At 41.1% G+C, this 20,326-nt stretch overlaps 1 protein-coding gene across 3 annotated transcripts in view; it reads left to right on the top strand.

Moving 5' to 3' along the window:
- CEP170 (centrosomal protein 170) overlaps positions 1-20,326 on the top strand; it is a 221,812-nt gene that overhangs the window by 16,735 nt on the left and 184,751 nt on the right. For all 3 annotated transcript variants that reach the window (XM_075862609.1, XM_075862608.1, XM_075862610.1), the window contains exons 2-3: positions 796-941; positions 13,018-13,107. In XM_075862609.1, coding sequence (XP_075718724.1) covers positions 837-941; positions 13,018-13,107 — 195 coding nt within the window. In that variant the 5' untranslated portion in view covers positions 796-836. The remainder of the gene's footprint in view (positions 1-795; positions 942-13,017; positions 13,108-20,326) is intronic.

Raw genomic sequence — 20,326 nt, 5'->3', positions numbered from 1 at the left:
TCCCTGGATGACGCCGCAGTCCATGTGACTGCTGCAGCCTGTGCTTGGCCTGTGATTGGCTGGAGCTGTCACTTGGACTGAATTGTCATCCCGGGAGGTCAGACTGGAGGAAGAAGCCGGGAGTTATCGGTAAGTCAGAACTTATTTTTTTTTTACACGTTCATGTATATTGGGATCGGAAGTCACTGTCCAGGGTGCTGAAACAGTTTAACTCTTTCAGCACCCTGGACAGTGACTATCTCCTGACGTCGCGTACCGGAAATTTTTTTGCCGGGTTCGGCCGAACCCGGTGAAGTTCGGTTCGGTTGTCCAGTTTCGCTCATCTCAAAGATACTCCGTTTGGATGTTTGTAAACAGAAAAGCACGTGGTGCTTTTCTGTTTACATTCATCCTTTTGACAGCCCTTGCGCGAATCACGCAGTTCGCACGGAAGTGCTTCCGTGCGGCATGCGTGGTTTTCACGCACACATTGACTTCAATGGGTGCGTGATGCGTGCAAAACGCCGAAAGAACGGACATGTCGTGACTTTTTTTCAGCGGACTCACGCTGATGAAAAATCACGGACATGTCTGCACGGCCCCATAGACACATATAGGTCCGTGCAACGCGCGTGCAAATCACGCGCGTTGCACGGACGTTTTTCCCGTTCGTCTGAATAAAGCCTTATGGTCTAAACTAGGCTGCGTCATTAAGGTGTTAAAATGGTTCAAAAACACATCTTAGGTGATCATCCACAAAAGTAATGCGCTTTTGTATTGGTTGTATTGGTAAAATATGTTTCTTTTTTTATTTAGAGAATTTCCACATATGAAAGATTAGGAACAGAAGTTTAAAGATGAGTTTGACATCGTGGTTTTTAGTGAGCAGTGGAGGCACACGACATAGACTACCAAGGGAAATGATTTTCGTTGGAAGAGATGATTGTGAGCTTATGTTACAGGTAAGTTTCAACCTTTACTATTTATTATTTCTGCCTAATACAGTCCGGTATAAAGTAGAGGTTTCTCCAAAGCAAGTTTTTTAAATGGCCACTTTCTATGGCATCTGCAGTTATAGGGGAAATATCTAGTTTAAAGGGGTTTTCCCATCCGGGACATTTATGACATATCCACGGGATATGTCAGATAGATGCGGGTCCCACCTCCGGGAACCGCACCTGTCTCTAGAACGGGGCCCCCTAAACCCTGTTCTACCTCTGTGTTCCCGCTGAAGCGTGTGATTTCCGACTATGAAGAACAAAACGGCTACGCTGTTTCCATAACTCCCATAGTGAATGGCAGCTACGGAAGCATTGTAACATGCATGCTGCGCTGTTTCCTTAATTACCATTGAGTTCTGAGCTATGCTGTTTTCTTCTTCATGGTTGAGAATCACACGCTTCAGCGGGAACACAGAGCGGTAGAACGGGTTTAGGGTGCCCCGTTCTACAGATTGGTGCGGGTCCCAGATGTGGGACCTGCATCCGACATTTATGACATCTTGTGGATATGTCATAAATGTCCCTGATGGGAAAACCCCTTTAACCCCCCTACATCTGCAGCCATTTTTTTGGATTTTCACTTTCCTTTTTGCCACCCAACCTTCCGAAAGCCATTAACTTTTTTTTTTTCCCGCTGTCTATATAGCTGCACGAAATACTTGTTTTATGCTGGACGAGTTGTCGATTTTCATGGCACCATATAATTTAGTGGAAAACGTGAACATTTTTCTTTGTGGGGGGGAATAGGAAAAAACTGCGATTCGTAAATTTTTCGTTGGGCTTCCTGTTTTTTGTTTTTTTTGTACAGCGTTCACCGTGTGGTAAAAAATGGCATGTGAACTTTTATTTTGTGGGCCAATGCGATAATGACAATACCAAATCTATGTAGTGTTTTGTTTTTTTTTTGTTTTCCTACTTTTACAAGTATAAGGCCATGTTCAGACGTGGCGGAATTTTTCCGCTGCAAATTTTGGTGCAGATTCGGGCCAATTACGCAACGAATCTGCACCAACATTTGCATATTTGACAGGTAATTCAGACATTGCAGATATCACAGTTTACTTGACACCGATTTCAGTTTTTGCATTGCAAAGGCTGAAATCCGCAGTGAAATTCTGCTTCTTCTCTGCAACATAATGAGCATGCTGCGGAGGGAAAATCCTGCACCGGAGCCTAAATTCCGCAGTTAATTACAGCAACAGCAATTCCGCCACGTCTGAATGTGCCCTAAAACTGATTGTTCTGTGGGTTTGAGCAGTGTGAGGGCTTATTTTTTGTGGGGCAAGCCAATCAAAATCTGCGCTCCAAAATCCAAATGCTGTTCTCTCCCTTTAGACCCCTACATCCTGCCCAAACAGCAGTTCACATCCACATACATGTAATTTCCATGCCTGGGAGAACCCGGTTAACAGTTTATGAGGGATTCGTCTTCAGTGACACAAACTGGTCACAACATATTGTGCACCAGAATAGCATATCTGTGGAAAATCCACTGCACATTATTTTCTAGTAAAAGAGTAGTATTGGGTCAAAATACTCACTGCACCCCTTAATAAATGCCTTGAGGGGTGTATTTTAAAAAATGGGGTCTCTTCTTGGGGGTTTGTTTTTCTATTTGACCTCCGAGTCCTGCAATTGGTGGCCAATGCTGTGAAAAATCTTCAAACCAGACCTAAAATGTGCATGGTTCCCTTTTCGCTCATAAGCCCTGTCATATGTCCAGGCAAATGATAAATGCCTTGAGGGGTGTAGTTTCCAAAATGGGGTCACTTCTCGGGGCTTTCAACTATACTCTGGTACCTCAAGGGCTTTGCGAATGTGACATGGAGCAAAGCAAAGGCTGAAATCTGTGGCAAGTCCGTTATGATATCCGCCACGTCTGAATTACCTGTCAAATATGGAAATTTTGCTGCAGATTAGGAGTAGGAGTGCTATTTGGGCATGTTCAGGCGTTGCAGAAGTTTTCCGCTGCAGCTGAAAATTTCTGCCACGTCTGAACATGCCCAAATAGCACTCCTACCCTTCTGAGCTCTGCCATCTGCCCAAACTGCAGTTTAGGGCCACACATATGATATTACTACACTCGCGAGAAATTGGGCAACAAATTGTGTGTTTTTTTTTTTTTCCTATTACCCCTTGTAAAAATGAAAAGTTGGGAGCTAAAACACAGTTTTGGGAAAAAATATATTTAGCATTTTCACCAACTAATTCTAATGAAATCTATGAAAAACCTGTGTGTGAAAATGGTCACTAACCCCCTATATGAATGCTCTGACGGGTGTAGTTTGCAAAATGAAGTCACTTTTCAGGGGTTTCTACGGTACTAGTACCGCAGGTACTCTGCAAATGCGACATGGCACCCAGAAACCAATCCAGCAAAATCTGCATGCCAAACAGTGCTCCTGCCATTATGAGCCCTGCCATGTATCTAAACGGTAGTTTAGTTCTTAGCGATTAATGAAAAGTAACATATTCTGGGAGGGCAGTTAGAAAAAATAAATATATAGCAAAAAAAGGTGATTTTAAATATCTGGGGATTAACGTCTCTAGTGATATAAAGGAGTACGAAAAGTTAAATGTAGCCCCACTCTTGAAATACATAAGAGAAAAGGTTTAGATATGGAAAAAAATAGATATGCAAGGGTGGTGCTGATTAAAATTATCTTATTACCACAAATTTTATATGTTTTGATGAATAGTGTGATTTGGTTGGCAGAAGCGATATACAAAACTTCTGATAGTTTGTTCTCAGAGTTGGTTTGGAGGGGGAAACGTCCTAGAATAAAACTTGAACAGCTGAGGAAACCAGTTGATAAGCATGGTTTGGCAATTCCAGCAATGAGAGACTATTTTTTGGCTGCGCAAGTTAATAAGTTTATCAAAATAATAAACTAATAATGTTTGGGTAAGGGCCCTAGGACATAGATTCCCAATCTGGCAGAATTATAACATGCTTGAAATTCTGGAATCCGGAATGCTGAGAAGATACAGGATTGAGTTTCCCTCTTTGTATATGTACACTATGGTATGGAAAGTAGTAGCTTAGAGACTGGAAGCGTGTGGTTACTATAGTGGCACACCTATATGGGGGAATACAAATATGGGAGATGATCATTTTACTAATGAGAATAAAGTTTGGAAGCCGAAGGGGATATATAAATTAGGACAGATCCTTAACCCCTTCGCGCCATTTCACGTACAGTTACGTGATGGGAGATGGCCTTTTCGCGCATCTCCACGTAACTGTACGTGATGGAGATGAAGCTGGCTCAGGAGCTGAGCCAGCGACATCACCGCCGGGTGACAGCTGTATGTTACAGCTGGCACCCTGAGGTATCGGCCAGGACCGGAGCTAGCCGCCGATCCGACCGATTAACCCCTCACATGCTGCGTTCAATAGAGATCGCAGCATGTGAGGAGTTTATAGCCACCGGCGCCCCAGCAACGTGATCGCTGGGTTGCCGTTGGCTGCAAAGGCGATCGGAGGGCTAATGCTTACCTCCCGATCAGCCTGTAACGGAATCCTCCTATGCCCCGTCGTCGGCGGGGCCCAGGAGGCTTCCGGTACCATCGGCAAGATGGCGCCGGCTCAGCTTCCGGCTCAGAAGCTGAGCCGGCGTCATCAGCAGTGGGTGTCCGCTGTATGTTACAGCGGACACCCCGATCTATCGGCAGGAACCGGAGCTAGCTCCGATTCCTGGCATTAACCCCTTCAATGCAGCGATTCAATGCAATCGCTGCATCAAAGTGGTTTGTATGCAATTGGCAGCCTTGCCATGCGATGGCAAGGCTGGCGACTGCTACTATGGCAACAGGATGCCTAACAATGGCTTCCTATCTGCCATTACGTTAGCCGATTAGGCCCCGCCCGGAGGCGGAGCCTGATCGGCTTGCTGTCAGTGAACAACTGACAGTTCTAATACATTGCACTACATAGGTAGTGCAATGTATTAGAACATCAAACAAACAGTTGGACCTTCAAGTCCCCTAGTGGGACCAAAGAAAAGTGTAAAAAAAAGTGTAAAAAAAGTAAAAATAAAAGTTGTAAAACATACAATAAAAGTTTCAAATAATAACACAAAACACAATCGCCCTTTTTCCTTTATCAAGTCATTTTATTATTGAAAAAAATAATAAAGCCATACATATTTGGTATCGCTGCGACCGTAACGACCTGAACTATAAAAATATTATGTTATTTATTCCGCACAGTGAACGCCGTAAAAAAACAAAACTAAAAAATACTGACATAATTGCTATTTTTTGGTCACTTTGTCTTCCAAAAATTTTAATAAAAAGTGATCAAAAAGTCGCATGTACCTAAAAATGGTACCTATAAAAACTATAACTCGTCTCGCTAAAAACAAGCCCTCATAGAGCACCGTCGACGAAAAATTAAAACCGTTATGGTTCTCACAACTTGGCGACAGAAAAAATCCATTCGCTTTACAAAAGTTATTTTATTGTGCAAAAAGTTGTAAAACATAAAAAGTGCTATAAATTAGGTATCACCGGAATCGGACTGACCTGCAGAATAAAAGTAACATGTAATTTATAATGCGTGGTGAACGCTGTATAAAAAAAACTAAAAAAATATGCCAGAATTGCTGTTTTTTGGTCACCTTGCCTCCCAAAAAAAAAAGGATAACAGGTGATCAAAATGTCGCATGTACCCCAAAATGGTACCAATAAAAACTACAGCCCGTCCCGCAACAAACCAGCCGTCATACCACTACGTCTATGAAAAAATAAAATTAGTCAAGGCACCAATAAATCAGGAAAGAAAAATATGTAGTTGTGCCGGCTCGAGGGGAACATTTCTTCTGTTTCAAGTGGCGAATTATCAAGGCCCCTAAAATTAGGGAACCAGGAAGGGGTGGGCCCAAACATATCTGCTGGAAGTGAGGGCGCCCGTATTATACTTGGACAACACTTTCCCAGCAAAATTCCCCAAACTTCAAAGGTGCCGAGTGTGGACCAAAAGGGGAATAAGTAAAGACCATTTATTAGTGCGACACCGGCCTGTGCAGAAAGGATTGTGTCACAGCATAACACACATCTATGGATTATTTTATTGTTTTTTTTTACCCCACTATACCACCTGACTATGCCCCTTATATACTCCGCCCGCCTTACATGTGCCCCGACATTATAAACGGAAACACCAGTAAGACTCAAAACAAAACTACTACAAGCAAAATCCACGCTCCAAAAGCCAAATGGCGCTACCTCCCTTCTGAGCCCTACAGTGTGCCCAAACAGCAGTTTACTTCCACATATATGGCATCGCCATACCCGGGAGAACCCTTTTAACAATTTTTGGGGTGTGTGTCTCCAGTGGCACAAGCTGGGCGCCACATATTGGCATATCTATTGAAAAACCATTTTCACTCTGCAATATCGAGTGCACACCAATTTCTGCCAATCACCTGTGGGGTTAATATGCTCACTACAGCCCTAGGTGAATACCTTGAGGGGTGTAGTTTCCAAAATGGGGTCACTTCTGGGGGGTTTCCACTGTTTTGGTCCCACAGGGACTTTGCAAATGCGACATAGCGCCCAGAAACCAATCCAGCAAAATCTGTACTCCAAAAGCCAAATGGCGCTCCTTCCCTTCTGAGCCCTACTCTGTGCCCAAACAGCAGTTTATGACCACATATGTGGTATTGCCGTACACAGGAGAAGTTGCTTTACAAGTGTTGGGGTGCTTTTTTTCATTTATTTGTTGAGAATATGAAACATTTTCAGCTAAAACTACGTCTTATTGAAGAAAAAGGATTTTTTTTATTTTCACTGCCCAATTCTAATAAAATCTATGAAACACCTGTGGGGTCAAAATGCTCACTACACCCCTAGATGAATTCCTCAAGGGGTGTAGTTTCGTGAATCGAGTCACTTTTGGGGAGTTTCCACTGTACTGGTACCTTAGGAGCTTTGCAAAAGTGACATGGTGTCAAGAAACCAATCCAGCAAAATCTGTGCTCCAAAAGCCAAATGGCACTCCTTCTCTTCTGATCCTTGCCGTATGCCCAAACAGCCGTTTATGACCACAAATTGGGTATTGCCGTACTCCAGAGAAGTTGCTTTACAAATGTTGGGGTTATTTTATTCCTTTATTTGTTGAGAAAATGAAAAATTTTGAGCTAAAGCTACGTCTTATTGGAAAAAAATGTTTTTTTTTTATCTTCACTGCCCAATTCTAATAAAATCTATGAAACCCCTGTGGGTTCAAAATGCTCACTACACCCCTAGATGGATTCTTCAAGGGGTGTAGTTTCCTAAATGGAGTCACTTTTTTGGTGTTTTCACTGTTTTGGTCCCTTAGGGGCTTTGCAAATGTGACGTGGTCTCCGCAAACCATTCCTGCTAAATTTGATCTCCAAAAGACAAATGGCACTCTTTCCCTTCTAAGCTCCGCCGTGTGTCCAAACAGCCGTTTATGACCACATGCGGGGTATTGTTTTACTCGGGAGAAATTGCTTTACAAAAGTAGTGGTGCATTTTCTCCTTTTAGTCCTTGTGGAAATTAGAAAAAATTAGCTAAACCTACATTTTCTTTGAAAGAATGTAGATTTTCATTTTCACGGCCTACTTCCAATAATTTCTGCAATAAACCTGCGGGGTCAAAATGCTAACTATACCCCTAGATAATTTCCTCAAGGGGTGTAGTTTCCAAAATGGGGTCACTTTTGGGGGATTTCCACTGTTTTGGCGCCGCAAGAGCCTTTCAGACCCGACATGGTGCCTAAAATATTTTCTAATAAAAAGGAGGCCCCAAAATCCTCTAGGTGCTCCTTTGTTTCTGAGGCCGGTGCTTCAGTCAATAAGTGCACTAGGGCCACATGTGGGGTATTTCTAAAAACTGCAGAATCTGGGCAATAGATATTGAGTTGCATTTCTCTGGTAAAACTTTCTGTGTTACAAAAAAAATAGATGAAAAATGAATTTCTGCAAAAAAAAAAAGAAATTTGAACATTTCACATCTACTTTGCCTTAATTCCTGTGAAACATCTAAAGGGTTAATAAACTTTTTAAATGCTGTTTTGAATACTTTGAGGGGTGAAGTTTTTAAAATGGGGTGACTTATCGAGGGTTTCTAATATATAAGGCCTTAAAATCCACTTCACAACTGAACTGGCCCCTGTAAAAATAGCCTTTTGACATTTTCTTGAAAATGTGAGAAATTGCTGCTAAAGTTCTAAGCCTTGTGAGGTCATAGAAAAATAAAAGGATGTTCAAAAAACGATGCCAATCTAAAGTAGACATATGGGTGATGTTAATTAGCAACAATTTTGTGTGGTATTACTATCTGTCTTACAAGCCGATACATATAAATTTAGAAAAATGCTAATTTTTGCAATTTTTCGCTAAATTTTGATGTTTTTCACAATTAAATACTTAATGTATCGAGCAAATTTTGCCAGTAACATAAAGTCCAATGTGTCACGAGAAAACAATCTCAGAATCGCTTGGATAGGTAAAAGCATTCCGGAGTTATTACCACATAAAGTGACACATGTCAGATTTGAAAAAATAGGCTGTGTCCTTAAGGCCAAAACAGGCTCAGTCCTTAAGGGGTTAAAGAAGGAGGACTAAAACTATTTCATGAGCTAACTAGGGAATATGAACTTGAGGAGAAAGATGGATTATTATTCTTAGAGCTCAGACATGCACTTTGGTCATAAATGGAGGGAAATGACTGAGGATTTGGAGGAGAACCCATTTGTAACCTTGATGTTGGGTTTAGAGGAATGTGGTAGGAAAGGGAGACTCCAAAAGATATGAGTTATATATAGAGTAACATTATTCTAATCCCTGGTCAGGGGAGATGGATACCAGATATGGGGGGAGATAGGAGAGCTCCAATGGAAGAGAATACATGGAAATATTGCTAAACTATCTCATGGACCTCAGCTTAGGGTCACACAACTCTTTATTGTTATGTTGTAGTCATGTCCCCAATTAAAGGGATTCTGCGAGGACATCCTCAAAGAAATTGTATAGAGATATGGGGTGGAAATCCCTTGGAATCCGGTTATTTGCGTTTTGGGTTATGATGGACTTAACGGTACAAGAGATATTAACCCCTTAGTGACCAGCCCATTTTAGGCCTTAATGACCAAGCTATTTTATTCGTTTTTCTATAGTCGCATTCAAAGAGCTATAACGTTTTTATTTTTTCGTCTACATAGCAGTATAAGGTCTTGTTTTTTGCAGGATTAGTTGTACTTTTTAATAGCACCATTTTTGGGTACATATAATTTCTATATTAACTTTTATTAACCTTTTTGGGGGGGATTATAACAAAAATCTGAAATTCCGCCATTGTTCTATGCGTTTTTAAATTAACGCCGTTCACTGTGCGACGTAATTAACATGTTACCTTTATTCTATGGGTCGGTACGATTACGGCGATACCACATATGTAGAGTTTTTTTATGTTTTACGACTTTTGCACAATAAAAACACTTTTGAACTAAAATTATTTGTTTTTGCATCATCGCTTTGCAAGAGCCGTAATTTTTTTATTTTTCCATCAGTGTAGTGATTTTTTGGGCTTGTTTTATGCGGGACAAGACGTAGTTTTGAATGGTACTGTTTTGGGGTGCATGGGACTTATTGATTTATTTTTATTATGACTTTTTTGGGGGGCAATGGAAAAAAATTGCAATTTCGCCATGTTTTTTTGCGTTTTTTTTTTACGGTGTTCACTTTGCGGTTTAAATTACATATTAACTTTATTAATGGAGTCATTACGGTCGCGGCGATACCACATATGTGTACTTTTTTTTTTTTTTTACACTTTTACTAAATAAAACCACTTTTTATGGAAAAAAATGTTTTTTTTTTTTTACTGTACTTTTTATTAATAATCTTTATTTCACTTTGATGACTTATTTTATTAGTCCCACTAGGGGACTTTACTGTGCGATGTTCCGATCTCTGCTATAATGCTTTGGTATACTTCGTATACCAGAGCATTATTGCCTGTCAGTGTAAATCTGACAGGCAATCTGTTAGGACGTGCCTCCGGCGCGTCCTAACAGGCATATGTCCAGGGCAGACCTGGAGGCTTTTATCAAGCCCCCGGCTGCCATGACACCCCATCGGAGACCCGCGATTGCATTTGCGGGCCACCGATGGGTGACAGAGGGAGCTCACTCCCTCTGTAAACAAAGTTAAATGCCGCGGTCGCTATTGACGGCGGCATTTAACGGGTTAAACGGCCGCGTTCGAAGTAAACTTCGATCGCGGGCGTTGGAGCAGGAGCTCAGCTGTCATCAGACAGCAGAGCCCCGGCTCCTGCCTGCACGGGAGACCCGTGCAGGACTTAGACTAGGCTGACGTGAAAAGGCGTCAGCCTAGCCTAAAGCCCATTAGTGACTCACGTGAAAAGGCGTATTGGTGGTCACTAAGGGGTAGAATGAAGTCCTAGCGAAATTGCTATATTGGGTGCGTAAGACCATTATGTGTAAATGGATCAAGCAGCTATGGGAAATTGCTGGAGGAAATACACTACCGTTCAAAAGTTTAGGGTCACTTAGAAATGTCCTTATTTTTTTAAAGAAAAGCACAGTTTTTTTCAATGGAGATAACATTAAATTAATCAGAAATACACTCTATACATTGTTTAATGTGGTAAATGACTATTCTAGCTGCAAACGTCTGTTTTTTAATGCAATATCTACATAGGTGTATGGAGGCCCATTTCCAGCAACCATCACTCCAGTGTTCTAATGGTACATTGTGTTTGCTAACTGTGTTAGAAGGCTAATGGATGATTAGAAAATACTTGAAAATCCTTGTGCAATTATGTTAGCACCGCTGTAAACTGTTTTTCTGTTTAGAGGAGCTATAAAATTGACCTTCCTTTGAGCTAGTTGAGTATCTGGAGCATTACATTTGTGGGTTCGATTAAACTCTCCAAATGGCTAGAAAAAGAGAGCTTTCATGTGAAACTCGACAGTCTATTCTTGTTCTTAGAAAAGAAGGCCATGCGAGAAATTGCCAAGAAACTGAAGATTTCCTACAACGGTGTGTACTACTCCCTTCAGAGGACAGCACAAACAGGCTCTAACCAGAGTAGAAAGAGAAGTGGGAGGCCCCGCTGCACAACTGAGCAACAAGACAGGCACCTTAGAGTCTCTAGTTTGAGAAATAGACGCCTCACAGGTCCTCAACTGGCAGCTTCATTAAATAGTACCTGCAAAACACCAGTGTCAACGTCTACATTGAAGAGGCCACTCCGGGATGCTGAACTTCAGGGCAGAGTGGCAAAGAAAAAGCCATATCTGAGACTGGCTAATAAAAGGAAAAGATTAATATGGGCAAAAGCACACAGACATTGGACAGAGGAAGATTGTAAAAAAGTGTTATGGACAGACGAATCGAAGTTTGAGGTGTTTGGATCACACAGAAGAACATTTGTGAGACGCAGAACAATTGAAAAGATGCTGGAAGAGTGCCTGACGCCATCTGTCAAGCATGGTGGAGGTAATGTGATTGTCTGGGGTTGCTTTGGTGCTGGTAAAGTGGGAGATTTGTACAAGGTAAAAGGGATTTTGAATAAGGAAGGCTATCACTCCATTTTGCAACGCCATGCCATACCCGGTGGACAGCGCTTGATTGGAGGAAATTTCATCCTACAACAGGACAATGACCCAAAGCACACCTCCAAATTATGCAAGAACTATTTAGGGAAGAAGCAGGCAGCTTGTCAATGTCTTGACTATATATTCTAGAAATTTTGCAACTCATTTGATAAATATAATTGTGAGTTTTCATGGAAAACACAAAATTGTCTGGGTGACCCCAAACTTTTGAACGGTAGTGTATGTGAGGACGATGCCACAATACGAAAAAAATCTACCTAGCAAACAATAGGAAGGTAGAGTTTGAAGAGTAGTGTGGAAGATGGCTGCAATAGGATGGAGGATGGAGGATGGAGGAGGAGGAGGAGGGAGATGGAGATGGAGATGGAGGAGGAGGAGGAAGGAGATGGAGGAGGGAGGAGTAGTAGTAGTCTTGGTCTTTTTTGGGGGGAAAAAAAACCCCAGCAGTTTATGACCACATATAGGGTATTGCTGTAGTCTGGACAAATTGCTTTACTAATGTTGTTGTTTTTTTTTTTTTTTCCCCTTTTAACCCGTGTGGAAATTAAAAATGTCTACATTTTAGTGGAAAAAGTTTTGTATTTTTATGGCCTAATTCCAATACATTTTGCAGAAACCTGCTCACTATACTTCTAGTTAGATTCCTTGAGTGGTGTAGTTTCCCCTAATGGGGTTGCTTTTGGGGGGTATACACTGGTATTCGGGTGCCATGTTGCATTTGCAAAGCCCCTGAGGGAGCAAAACATTCTGGCAAAATTTGAGGTCTAAAAGCCAAATGGCGCTCCCTTGCGGTGTGTCCAAACAGCAGTTTATGGCCACATATGGGGTATTCTACTCAGAAGAAATTGCTTTACAAATGTTTTACAAAAAATACAAAAAATTCCAAATTTTCTATAAAAGAGGTGTTTTTCACAAATAAACACTAATGTATCAACCAAATTTTACGATTAACGTAAAGTACAATGTGTCACGAGAAAACGTTCTCAGAAAAGCTTGGCTAAATAAAAGCAATCCAAAGTTATTACAAGTGAAAGATTGGACAAATGGGGTCTAAGGCTTGAGGCCCAAACTAGGCTGCATCATTAAGGGCTTAAACAAGCAATTCTTGATGCATTTTTTAAATCCGTTTTTTCATAAAAATGTGGATGGGATAAAAAAAAAAAAAAAAGAGGAGATGGTGCATATAGTAACACTGTGGGTCTGCTGAACACAGATTCATACTGTCGTCTTGCTTGCCACTATGCAGCACTGTATACTTTCCTAGAAGCGTATGGGCTATTTGAAAATTTGTTTTTTTTAACCTCATACACACAGGAGAGTCCTTATGATACAGCAAACATTTTATCCTATAGGTAAGTTTTAATCATGTTTTTTCAAGAAGTTTACTAACTTACTGCAATTCTTCCATTATTTAATTTTTGTAGTCAAGAAGTGTGGACAAACAGCATGCAGTTATCAACTATGAAGCATCTAGTGATGAACATTTAGTGAAGGATCTGGGGAGTCTTAATGGGGTAAGTATACTAGTTATTGCTCCAAATCTGAAAGTATGTTTTCAAGAATACTAACATGTTCTGTGTATGGTGATTCTATCAAACTGCCCAAAAAAAGGTCGTTTTTTTTTTTGGTGTTCTATATCTCTTTATAATAAAGCTTCATGGTACCTCGAATAAGTTATGGTCATCTGTACATGGAGTTTTTCCAGAGATGTTATGGGAAAAATCCACCCAGGCACGTCATTTATTTTATTAAGCCAGGGTCATCATGCTAGAGGGTAAATTAAAATATGGATTGCACTAGTGAAAATGGAAAACAGCACTCTTAAAACCCTTCCCAACATCCGGAATATATATACGGCAGAGGTTGGGTGGGGGGAGTATGGCTGAGCCACTTTCCCCGAAAGCAATATAAAAAAATTAATAATGGAATAAAAGGTGATCAAAATAGTTAAAAAAATAAACTACAGCTCGCCCCGCAAAAAATAAACCCTCACACTACTCAATCGACGGAAAAATGATAACGTTTATGGCTCTCAGAATATGGCGACACAAAACAAATTTTATTTTTAACAATTTTATTTTTCCTTGTAAAATTAGTAAAACATAAAAAAATATATACATTTGGTATCGCCGTAATCGTATTGACCTGCAGAATAAAGTTAACAAGTCATTTTTACCACGCAGTCAACGCTGTAAAAACGAAACCACCCTTCCATAAAATGGAGGAATCCGTTTTTCTTCATTTTACCCAACAAAGAATTTTTTTCCCAGTTTCTTATTATATTATTTGGTACAATAAATGGTTCCATGAAAAACTACAACTCGACCTGCAAAAAACAAGAACTTACACGTCTATATTGACTGAAAAATAAAAAAGATATGGCTTTCAGAAAGGTGGGGAAGAAAAAGCGAGAGTGAAAATGGCTGTGGCAGGAAGGGTTTTACCCCTTCCCGACATCCAACGTATATATACGGCGCTGTCGGGCAGGACTTCCCGCAAAGCGCAGTACCAATACATTGCAGTGATAGTGCAGGCTCAGGAGCTGAGCCCGCACCATCACTGCCGGGTGACAGCTGTATGTTACAGCTGGCACCCTGAGGTATCGGCCAGGAAAGGAGCTAGCAACCGATCCGGCCGACTAACCCCTCAGATGCTGCGTTCAATAGAGATCGCAGGATGTGAGGAGTTTTTAGCCACTGGCCCCCCAGCAAAGTGATCGCTGGGTTGCCGGTGGCTGCAAAGGCTATCGGAGGCCCAATACTTACCTCCCGGTCTGCCAGCAACGGACACCTCCTATGCCCCGCTCGGCAGCGGGGCCTAAAAGGCATCCGGTATCATCGGCAAGATGGCGCCGGCTCAGCTTCTAGCTCAGAAGCTGAGCCGGCGTCCTAAGCAGTGGGTTCCGCTGTGTATTACAGCGGACACACCGATGTATCGGCAGGAACCGCAGCTAGCTCCGATTCCTGCCATTAACCCCTTCGATGCAGCGATCCAATGCGATCGCTGCATCAAAGTGGTTTGTAGAAAATCGGCAGCCTGCCATGCGGTGGCAAGGCTGCCAACTGCTACTATGGCAACAGGTGGCCTAACAATGGCCTCCTGTCTGCCATTACGGAAGCCGATTAGGCCCCGACCGGAGCCTGACCGGCTTGCTGTCAGTGAATAACTGACAGTTAGGGTATGTGCACACACACTAATTACGTCCGTAATTGACGGACGTATTTCGGCCGCAAGTACCGGACCGAACACAGTGCAGGGAGCTGGGCTCCTAGCATCATAGTTATATACGATGCTAGGAGTCCCTGCCTCTCTGCAGGACAACTGTCCCGTACTGTAATCATGTTTTCAGTACGGGACTTTCAGTACGGGACAGTAGTTCCACAGAGAGGCAGGGACTCCTAGCATCGTACATAAGTATGATGCTAGGAGCCCGGCTCCCTGCACTGTGTTCGGTCCACTACTTGCGGCCGAAATACGTCCGTCAATTACGGCCGTAATTAGTGTGTGTGCACATACCCTTATAATACATTGCACTACATAGGTAGTGCAATGTGTTAGATCATAAATCAAACAGTTGGACCTTCAAGTCCCCTAGTGGGACTAAAGAAAAGTGTAAAAAAAGTAAAAATAAAAGTTGTAAAAAATAAAATAAAAGTTTCAAATAATAACATTAAAACACGATCGGCCTTTTTCCCTTATCAAGTAATATATTATTGAAAAAATAATAATAAAACCATACATATTTGGTATCACTGCATCCGTAACGACATGGACTATAAAAATATTATGTTATGTGTCCCTCGCAGTGAACGCCGTAAATAACAACTTTCAAAAATTTAAATAAAAAGTGATCAAAAAGTCTCATGTATCCAAAAATCGTGCCTATTAAAACTATAGCTCGTCCCGCAAAAAACAAGCCCTCATACAGCTCTGTCGACTAAAAAATTAAAAAGTTATGGTTCTCACAACATGGCGACAGAAAAAGTCCATTCTTTTTACAAAAGTAATTTTATTGTGCAAAAAGTTGTAAAACATAAAAAAGTGCTATAAATTAGGTATCGCCGGAATCGTACTGACCCTCAGAATGAAGGTAACTTGTAATTTATAACGCATGGTGAACGCTGTATAAAAAAAACTAATTAGCAGAATTGCTGTTTTTTTATTACATTGTCTCCGAAAAAAATAAATAACAAGTGATCAAAAAGTCGCATGTACCCCAAAATGGTATCAATAATAACTACAGCTCGTCCCGCAAAAAAGCAGCCCTCATACCACTATGTCTATGAAAAATAAAATTAGTTAAGGCTCCAATAAGTCTGGAAAGAAAAATATGCAGTTGTGCCGACCCGAGGGGAACATTTCTTCTGCTTTCAAGTGGCGATAGTTTTAAGGCCCTAAAATTAGGGAACCAGGAAGGCGAGGACTCAAATATATCTGCTGGAAGCGAGGGTGCCCGTATTATACCAGGACAACACTTCCCAGCAAAATTCCTCAAACTGCAAAGGTGCGGCGTGTGGACCAAATGGAAGATAAGTAAGGACACCTATTTATGGATTATTTTTATTGTTTACCCCATTATTATACCACCTGACTATCCCCCTAATATACTCTGCCCAGCTTACATATGTGCCCAAATTATAAAACTGAAATACCAGTAATACTCCAAACAATACTACTACCAAGCAAAATCCACGCTCCAAAAGCTAAATGGCGCTCCTTCCATTCTGAGCCATACAGCGTGCCCAAACAGCAGTTTACTTCCACATCGCCATACCTGGGAGAACCTTTTTAATTTTTGGGGTGTGTCTCCAGTGGCATAAGATGGGCACAACCTATTTCCCACTGAAATGTCACATCTAGGAAAAAATTTAAATTTTTACTTTGCATCATCCGCAGCTCAATTCTTTATGGAAAAGAACTGTGGGGTAAAAATGCTCACTACACCCCTTAATAAATGGGTTCACTTCTCAGCGATTTTCTTTTATTATTTTACATCAGAGCCTCTGCAATCGTGAACCAATACTGTGTAAGTTGCCAAATTAGGCCTCAATTTCGCATGGTACTCTTTCACTCCTGAGCCTGGTCGAATGTCCAAGCAAAAGATTAGGGCTACATGTAGGGTGTTTCTAAAACCGGGAAACACAGCATAATAATTAGAGAGCTGTCTTGTTATGGTGGCACAAGCTGGGCACCACATATTGGCATATCTATGGAAAAATTGACATTTTCACTGTGCAACATCGAGTGCACACTAATATCTGCAAAACACCTGCGGGGTTAAAATCCTCGCTACACCCCTAGGTGAATACCTTGAGGGGTGTAGTTTCCAAAATGGGGTCACTTGTGGGGGGTTTCCACTGTTTTGATCCCACAGGGGCTTTTCAAATGCGACATAGTGCCCAGAAACCAATCCTACAAAATCTGCACTCCAAAAGCCAAATGGCGCTGCTTCCCTTCTGAGCCCTACAGCAGTCTATGACCACATATCTGGTATTGCCCTACTCAGGAGAAATTGGTTCACAAACGTTGTTGTCCCTTTTTTAATTATTTATTGAGAAAATGTTGTTGTTTTTTTAGCAAAAGCTATGTCTTATTGATGAAAAAGGATTTTGTTTTTATTTTCACTGCTTAATTCTAATAAAATCTATAAACCCCTGTGGGGTCAAAATGCTCACTACACCCGTAGATGAATTCCTCAAGGGGTGCAGTTTCCAAAATGGGGTCACTTGTGCGAGGTTTCCACTGTTTTGTCCCTTCGGGGGCTTTGCAAATGCGACATTGCCTCCGCAAACCATTCGCTAAACCTACATTTTCTTTGATAGAATGTAGATTTTAATTTTCACGGCCTACTTCCTATCATTTCTGCAATAAACCTGTGCGGTCAAAATGCTCACTATACCCCTAGATAATTTCCTTGAGGTGTCTAGTTTCCCAAATGGGGTCACTTTTGGGGGATTTCCACTGTTTTGGCACCGCAAGAGCGCTTCAAACCTGACATGGTGCCTAAAATATTTTCTAATAAAAAGGAGGCCCCTAGATCCACTAGGTACTCCTTTGCTTCTGAGGTCGGTGCTTCAGTCCATTAGCACACTAGGGCCACATGTGGGATATTTTCTAAAAACTGCAGACTCTGGGCAATAAATATTGAGTTGCATTTCTCTGGTAAAACCTTCTGTGTTACCCAAAAAAAAAAAAAAATGGATTAAAAATGAATTTCTTCAACAAAAAAAAGGAAATTTGTAAGTTTCACCTTCTACTTTTCTTTAATTCCTGTGAAACGTCTAAAAGGTTAAGAAACTTTCTAAATGCTGTTTTGAATACTTTGAGGGGTGACGTTTTTAAAATGGGGTGACTTATTCGGGGTTTCTAATATATAAAGCCCTCAAAGCCACTTCACAACTAAACTGCCCCCTATAAAAATAGCCTTTTGAAATTTTCTTGAAAATGAGAAATTGCAGCTAAAGTTCTAAGCCTTGTAACGTCCTAGAAAAATAAAACGATATTAAAAAAAAGATGCCGATCTAAACTAGAGATATGGGGGATGTTAATTAGCAACAATTTTGTGTGGTATAACTGCCTGTCTTACAAGCAGATACATTTACATTTAAAAAATGCAAATTTTTGCATATTTTACTAAATTTTGGTGTTTTTCACAATTAAATACTGAATGTATCGAGCTAAGTCCAATGTGTCACGAGAAAACAATCTCAGAATCGCTTGGATAGGTAAAAGCATTCTGAAGTTAATACCACATAAAGTGAAACATGTCAGACTTTAAAAATGAGGCTCTCTCAGGAAGGTTAAAAGTGGCCAAAGCGGGAAGGGGTTAAGGAGGGCATACCAACTCTCCTGACTTGTCTGTTTTAGTAAATGCTTGTATTCCCCATGAAATAACAATTCTGAAACCTCTTTCCTTAGAATTCTGCATTGTGCCGCTTGTCTGTTATTCTTTAGGGTATGTTCACACGAGGGCGTCCGTAACGGCTGAAATTACGGGGATGTTTCCGCCTGAAAACATCCCCGTAATTTCAGACATAACGGCATGTGCAGGCGCTTGAACGCCGCGTCCAATACGGACGTAATTGGCGCTGCTATTCATTGGAGTCAATGAATAACGGCTCCAATTACGGCCAAAGAAGTGACCGGTCACTTCTTTGACGCGGGCGTCCATTTACGCGCCGTCATTTGACAGCGGCGCGTAAATATACGCCTCGTGTGAACAGACAAACGTCAGCCCATTGCTTTTAATGGGCAGATGTTTGTCAACGCTATCGAGGCGCTATTTTCAGACGTAATTCGGGGCAAAAACGCCCCAATTACGTCCGTAATTAGTGCGTGTGAACATACCCTTAGGGAAATCTAAAAATAAATGGACAACTAATTTCCCTTGTCAGTGGGAGCATCCTCACTCCGTACAATGCTGTCAGTGATGCATCCTATTGACAAGGGGAATGGAAAAACTCAGTTGTCAAATTATTGATATATTTCCAGGAGGAACTCTAGAGGCCCTTTTCATGGGACGAAGATCGCCTGAGTGTTCATTTGTACGAATGTTTGTTCTTGATCATTGCCCAGTGTAAACATTCCCAGTGATCAAACGATAAACGATAAAATGAGAGGGTAAAAATATAACTGAACAAACGATCGTTGACACATGAAAATGAAAGCAAACAAGCGACAATCGATTTCCTATATCATCGATTTTTGATCATCATTTTGATTTTTTAACTGTAATGCACTGGCATATATTTATATGCCAGTACATTAGCCTGTGTACTGATTCTACACAGGCACTTGTTAGGGCATACACGGTTGTCACACTGGACGAGAATACTCATCCTAATGTGCGAAGTACCTGCCGCTCAGGACGAGTATTCTCGTCCTGTGTCGGCAAGTAGTTAAAGAAGACCTGCCACCTCTCCTGACATGTCTGTTTTTGTAAATAATTTTGTTCTACTTGAAATAACAATTCTGGAACATATTTTCTTAGAACTGTACATTGTGCTGCTCACCTTTTATTTATAAATAAATTGACAACTGAGTGTTACCAGTTGGGGATGTGTCCTTACACAGACTCTTGATGTCCAATTAGTGCTGACAGAGTGAGATTGTGTAGGGACACCCCTTTTACAAGGGGAATAGTAACGCCTGGTTGTCAATTCATCAATACGTTTCTTGGAGGAATAACAGACGAACGGCACAACGCAGAGTTAGGCTATATTCACACGACAGTTAAAAACGGCCGGTGACATTAAATACGGCCGTTTTCAGAACAATGACCTTCCTGACAGAGCCTCGTTTTTCAAATTTGACATGTTTCAGTTTATGTGGAAATCACTTCAGAATGCTTTAACCTATCCAAGCGATTCTGAGATTGTTTTCTCGTGACACATTGGACTTTATGTTACTGGCAAAATTTGCTCGATACATTCAGTATTTAAATGTGAAAAACACCACAATTTAGAGAAAATTTGCAAAAATTAGCATTTTTCTCGATTTAAGTGTATGTTTGTAGGACAGGCAGTTATACCACACAAAATAGTCGCTAATTAACATCCCCCACATGTCTACATTAGATTTACATCGTTTTTTGAACATCCTTTTTCTAGCATGTTACAAGGCTTAGAACTTTAGCAGCAATTTCTCACATTTTCAAGAAAATTTCAAAAGGCTATTTTTACAGGGGCCTGTTCAGTTGTGAAGTGGATTTTAGGGCCTTAAATATTAGAAACC

This window comes from Rhinoderma darwinii, chromosome 4, assembly GCF_050947455.1.
Source record: "Rhinoderma darwinii isolate aRhiDar2 chromosome 4, aRhiDar2.hap1, whole genome shotgun sequence".
Lineage (NCBI taxonomy): Eukaryota > Metazoa > Chordata > Amphibia > Anura > Rhinodermatidae > Rhinoderma > Rhinoderma darwinii.
The sequence above is the reverse complement of the archived record's forward strand: the minus strand, read 5'-3'. Positions and strand labels throughout refer to the sequence as shown.